At 34.7% G+C, this 6,401-nt stretch overlaps 1 protein-coding gene across 1 annotated transcript; it reads right to left on the bottom strand.

Annotated features, from left to right (window-relative positions):
• Nucleotides 1-1,679: 1,679 nt before the first annotated feature.
• On the bottom strand, nt 1,680-4,239 carry foxi2 (forkhead box I2). Its single transcript, XM_073835112.1, has 2 exons — nt 3,593-4,239; nt 1,680-2,533 (listed from the first exon to the last, which is right to left on the bottom strand). The coding sequence occupies exons 1-2, from the start codon at nt 4,182-4,184 to the stop codon at nt 1,971-1,973; spliced, it is 1,155 nt and encodes a 384-aa protein (XP_073691213.1). The 5' UTR covers nt 4,185-4,239; the 3' UTR covers nt 1,680-1,970.
• Between the last annotated feature and the right edge of the window lie 2,162 nt (nt 4,240-6,401).

Raw genomic sequence — 6,401 nt, 5'->3', positions numbered from 1 at the left:
CATAAAAATCAATAAAGATGAAGATTTCAATAGCAAAAATATTTCATACCTGGAGAGATAAGTTACCCATTGGCTTTTTAACACACAAGCATACATTAAGATCTGTTCTGGTACACACAGAACAATAGTGGTATTGTTTCTGTGGCACTGGGTAAGAAGACAGAAACCTCAGCTTTGTTATCTGTGCATCTTTCTGGTTTCTTTTACTGTATTGTCTCAGAAACCTCAGCTAGAAATACACATGAGCTCTGCAAAGGACTGTCAGTATGCTGATGCTGATGTTACTTAACCAGAGAGTCTTAGAGATTTGTACATTGTGCAACTGTCTTGTGTTAATGTTAGAAATATTTAGTCATTAAGGTTACAGAATGCATGTACATGTTTTTTGCTCATTTTGTTTTGAACTTTTCAGGTATAAGAACACATTTTTAGAATTTCACCTAAACGAGAAAAAGACACTAAGTGAGAATTTTGTCAACATTTTTGCAGTTTGGGTAGTTTTAATCTAGTTATTGGCTATTGTTTTTACTGCAATAACTTGTAAATGCCCATATGCTTCATCCCTGTCTAATTGAAAATTAACAAAACTGAAAAATGATATTTTGGTTTGATTAATATATGTTGCCTGTATATGCTGAGGCATTTGCTTACGTTTAATATTTACAGTTTTTAAAATACAAAATATTCCATTTTTTTTTTCTAATGCTTGAAATAAATATTTGTCAAACATAGGTTTTATAAAAAGTTTAGTCATATGTGACCCTGGACAACAAAACTGGTAAAAAAAATTTCGTAAATTTTTTTAAATTGAGATTTATACATCATCTGAAAGCTGAATAAATAAGCTTTTTTTCATTGAGTGTTATTTGGCTGAGATACAACTGTTTGAAAATCTGGAATCTGAGGGTGCAAAAAAATCTAAATATTGAGAAAATTGCCTTTGAATGTTGTCTAAATGTAGTTCTTAGCAATACATATTACTAATAAAATGTACATAAATGCAAAAAATGTACAAAATATCTTTACTTAATACCTAATGAGTTTTGGCATGAAAGAAAAATCGATCATTTTGAGCCATACAATGTATTTTTGGCTATTATACATATATACCCATGCTACTTAAGACTGGTTTTGTGGTTTATATATATATAATGTAGTTATATTAAAAGTGGTTTAGTTTAGATCTAATGTACACAGCTGACATTGTATGTTTAGGAGTTGTTTGAGAGTAAAACAAGCATAAATAAATTTACCAAAATTTGGAGATTTGGATTTGGAATTCTTTATTTTCTTTAAAAATGTGTATTTTGCAAAAACTGCGGAACAAAAAAAATAAATGTAGTGACTTTTATTTGTGTAAAGATCATAGTCTATGACATATTTAAAAATCAGTTGAGTTAGTGGCATGATGACATTCGATAATTCACTTATTACCTTACCTCGTAGGTAAAAGTTTCATTTTAACCGTTCATAGTAGCTTACCAGACCACATAATTCTCTCCTTAAAGGACAAACTGCAAGATACATAACTTAATATAAATAGTTAAAACAAGTGTATATAACAAAACAACTGCATTTACAAAAATACACAATAGAATGCAAAAAAAAAAAAAAAGAGACAGAGAAGGTATTAAGATATTGGACAATACTGAATCTTGGCAATACCAAGGCAATCCCTCCATCAAACTATAGTTTAAGACTATTAAAAATTCAAACTAAAAGCATAAATCCATTTAAATTAGTGCATGATCAAAATAACTGGCACATAATATGGAAATCTGTTAAAATAATGCACACGTCGAAGATTTTTCACAGAATAAAACGTTTTGACTTATTTGGTGGTTGTCAGTGCGTAAATCGTCGCGTCGCGTTGCGTTTAAATGAATGTTATCTGTTTTTTTAAGGCCTGTAGCATTTTAGCACCCCATAGGCCTATACATTGTTGAAATAATATTTGTTTTTTGACACATTTATAACTCCGTTCCGTCTCGAGGGTAAATGAGACTGTTCACGCTAAAACTGTTGTAGAAGTGTCCGTTAAATTGCGCGCTCTGGCCGCTAGTAAAAGAGTTATAGTACATTCCACGGTTCACATGCACGCTGTCCTGCAGCTCAGCCGCCCCACCTGCGTCAGGTGCTGAGCTGGCGTGGTACGGGCTCAACGCGCTAATATTGCGGCTGGAGAGTTCGTTTACCAGCCCTAGAGAGCCTTGTCTGCTAGTCGGAGCTGAAGACGAGCTTAAAGATGACATACTGTTGAAGAAATTGTTGAAGCACGGAGCGCTCGCAAGGCCTGCCGGAGACGCGCCCTTGTGGCTGTCATGGGCCCCGTCAGTGTCAGGAGATGCGGGTCCGGTGAGGTGATGAGGGCTGTCGGTGGGTTTGATCCCCCCGAGTTGTCGATCGTCCTCGGGTTTGGTGTTGCTGGCAACACCTGTGCTGGAATCAGACCTGCGCTTCCTTTTTCGACGAAAGTTGCCGTTGTCAAACATCTTTTCACAGTTGGGGTCTAGAGTCCAGTAGTTTCCTTTCCCTTCAAACAATACGGATAGTTGCTATTAGAACGGTTATGCGACAGTGAAATTCGATGAATTCAAGTATTTTAAACAAATGTGTAGGTTTTGTAAATTGCATGGTTCACTCTCAGAAATAAAGGTAGGCTACAAAAGCTGTCACTGGAGCCGTACCTTTGCAAAAGGTACGTGTTTGTACCAAAAAATGTATATTTTTGGACCTTAAAGGTACCTTAAAGTCTACATATTAGAGACTAATAGGTACAAAAGTCTACCCTTTGAGCCCCAGTGACAGATTTTGTACCTTTCCGAGAGTGTTGGGACAAAGACAAACAAGATTGTCTGTGATGATATAAATGAGAAATCTGTATATTCATGTATATGTTATCGTATATTTTTTGTGAAAATGTATACAAATTTTTGTTTGCATCATACATTTCGATTTTATGATTTAATGACTTAAAAAATTCAAGTGTATAAACATCAAAAACCAATAAAATAGCTCAACTGCACCTTCACCAAATACACGAATTAATTGTTAGAAATAATATTTAAAACCGTTTTTCGTTTTTTCTAATCACGTTTTTATATTAATATAATTATGAATTTAAATACGTTTTCTTAAGGTTAAATAAAATGTGCCATGCAATAAAAATTACAAATGTGTAGGCTAATTATACAATTGTATTATATTATATATTTATATATAGGCCTATTTACTTTTTTATTACAAGGCATATTTTTTCAAAAATGTATTCAGTCTAAAAGGGTCTTTTTTTTGTCATATTAAAACAAAATGGATGAATTTTATTCGACAGACACGATATTTTCAAATATTTGATATATATTTTAAATATTTATGCAACATTTTTAATTTTTAATGAAAATACAGTGGCAAACTACGTATGTATAAACTTTTTTCTCCAAGAATTTTGCATTGCAATTTCTTAGAAGCCTTTCAATTCTTTTTTTTTTCTTTCCCAATTTTACAATCACTGGACAGATTTGATAACCAGAAGTTCAGGTAATTTGCGATCTCAAGTGATTTATTTATGCAAAGGTGTGCGAGCATCACTCACCTGGGTCGTCTTCGTCCCGCGGTACTTTTTTAAAGCAGTCATTCAGGGAAAGGTTGTGCCTGATGGAGTTCTGCCACCCCGCTTTACTCTTTTTATAAAACGGAAAATTATCCGCCACATATTGATATATCTGGCTCAAAGTTAACTTCTTCTCGTGTGCGTTCTGTATTGCCATGGCTATCAGAGCTGAGTACGAGTAGGGAGGGCGAACGAGCTTTAAAAGTTCCTCTTGGCTCGCAATGGAAAGCCAGCCTAAATCCGGACCGGCGAACCCGGAGGAGTTGGTGAGATATTGCCTTTGAGAGCCGTAACCCGGAGGGATGAACGAGGGGCTGTTGTTGCCATGTATGTAAGACGAAGACGAGTTGACACTGGGTCCATTGAGCCACAGGTATGGGTTTGGGGTCGCGTAGTCCCCCAGGCCGTAGCCCGCCGGTCTCTGCGCCGCAGGTAGACTCTGTTGGTGGTAAACACTGAAGTTGTCACAATACACGGCCATATCCGGTGTCTCGTGCGCGCTTTTTGGCAGTTGCTGGAGAGGGTTGACAGCAGCGTTACTATTGTTATGGATCTGCGCGTCGATGGTGTTCATATCTCCAGTGCCTATAAGGCAAATGTTTGTCTCTGGAGCCCACGCTCTCACAGTAACGCACTATACAATCTCTGACTGGTCAGGTTAAAAGCAACAAGTGTCTGCTTTTTGTGAGAGAAGTTTGGTCATATATACACCCAAGTGCGGCAAATGCGGTGTCTAATCTGGTATTCTCGTCTCATTCAGCCAATAGATCACAAGCTTCTCGAGAAGGCGTGGTTTATAGACTGGGATTTCAGGGAGATGATTAAAGTCATTCATAAACAGGTAGACCACAGGCTTGTTAAAAGGAAGAATACTGAAAATATGCTATGTAGTGGGAATTCACAATATATATTTATATGCAACTACTTTGTGAATTTCTGCTACATTACATTCGGTATTCTTCATTTTAAAATACCTGCAGGATGTCTGTTAATGAATAGGCTATGTAATTATATATATATATATATATATATATATATATATATATATATATATATATATATATTTTTTTTTTTTAAATTTTAACAATAACGGTTAAAAGGTTGACCAGAAAGGTTTACAACCTATCCTGTTTCCTCCGTCTGAAATCTCAGGTGATTTGAAAAACCCTTATCATTTTATATCATTCTCCTTGTTTCGAGACATTAATTACTAGAATGGACAGAATGAGGGGTTCTTGTTTGTTGTGAGAAAAGTCCTGTAACCCTGTGCTTTGAGGATTTTCTGTTTACATTTTTTCCCAGAAAAGTACATTGACCATATTAAGACATGTGCAAAAACAAAAACCATAATAAACGCATTTGTACAATTTGTTAGAATTATGCTAACCGCATACTTTATGATATTTACTTCTATTACTACAAATATTTTAACGATCTATAGGCTAGCACTACAATTATTTTAATTACCATCACGGTTAATTGTATTTATAGCATATAATTATGTGGTATTATTATTACCATTTTAACACATTGTTTAAGTTGAATTGAATTGTTTAACTGAATTTACAAATAAATGTGTAAGACTCCCAAGTCTGTATATTTTATCGTATATCGTATAAATAGTTATCAGACAATTATTAATCCGTTACAAAAAATTTTGTTTCATTAATTAAATATTAAATTATGATTTTAAGATGAGCTGTGATGTGATGTTAAGTAATGCTATTATTTTGACAGTTGTAGCAAACAAAACTGGAGCTAAAACTGCTCGCCATCGGCTGCTTATACAAATCGAATTATACACCATTTAATTTGTGCTTTGCAACCAGTATTTTATTTAGTAATCAGTTCCCATTTTTGAAATTCGTTTTTATGGTTTGGAGCAACAAAATGAGCATCAATGTCATATTTTCAGGAACAAAAATGACGATCGAAATGTAGAAACCTCAAACGTTTAATTCTTCAATTATTTCACACTTCTTCGGTTTCTGTTCTAGAAATGTAGCCTATATCGTAAAAGTTTTCTTTTCTTTTCTTTTCTCTAACATTTCAAACATTTCGAAAAGATTTCAACATAAAATTATCGTTGAGCAATATCCAAAACTGCGAATAATTCCAACTGAGGACTATTGCACATCATTACAGACGAGCTGCTGTTCATAATGTCCTCTGAATATCATGATTGACCAATCATAATGCGGTCCTGACCAGGTGGTTCGTGGCACCTGTTCGTGGTTAATATATTTATTTGTTTGTTTGTGAAGTAAAAACAATAAAATACACGTTAAAATACAATATTAGGTCAACGTCAACTGAAGCTAAAGTAAAGAGGATAAAGTTCATCTTAATATTTCATTGTCCCTCTCACATTTAAACATACCAGTACTGCATAAAATAAAAATGTAATGCACAAGTAACATCAGCTTAGTTGGACTTGGTCTTTGGTCTTCAGTTCTTTCCGGGGGTTTTCGCCAATATATCTCAGCAGACATGCCATGCTGCCTGTATTACTGCGCCACCCAGTGTTGAAAGTGGATTAGTAGCTTAATGCACTGAATGCAGCTACTCTCATCATGACATTGCTGATCAATGGAAATGAAAATCACTGAACTCAGAGGGTTATTTAACTTTTCCCCCCAAGATTAATACCAACTCTCAATCCCAACCTAAATAACACACCGAAACATGTAGGTTTATAAATTAGTTTTGTTTTTGTATGTAGGCTTATGAGATAAATTACTACTTATCAGGCTATTTCGCTTTTAGTATTGTAGTATAGTAGTATCTTTGT

Source organism: Garra rufa, chromosome 2 (genome assembly GCF_049309525.1).
Source record: "Garra rufa chromosome 2, GarRuf1.0, whole genome shotgun sequence".
Classification (NCBI taxonomy): domain Eukaryota; kingdom Metazoa; phylum Chordata; class Actinopteri; order Cypriniformes; family Cyprinidae; genus Garra; species Garra rufa.
The sequence above is the reverse complement of the archived record's forward strand: the minus strand, read 5'-3'. Positions and strand labels throughout refer to the sequence as shown.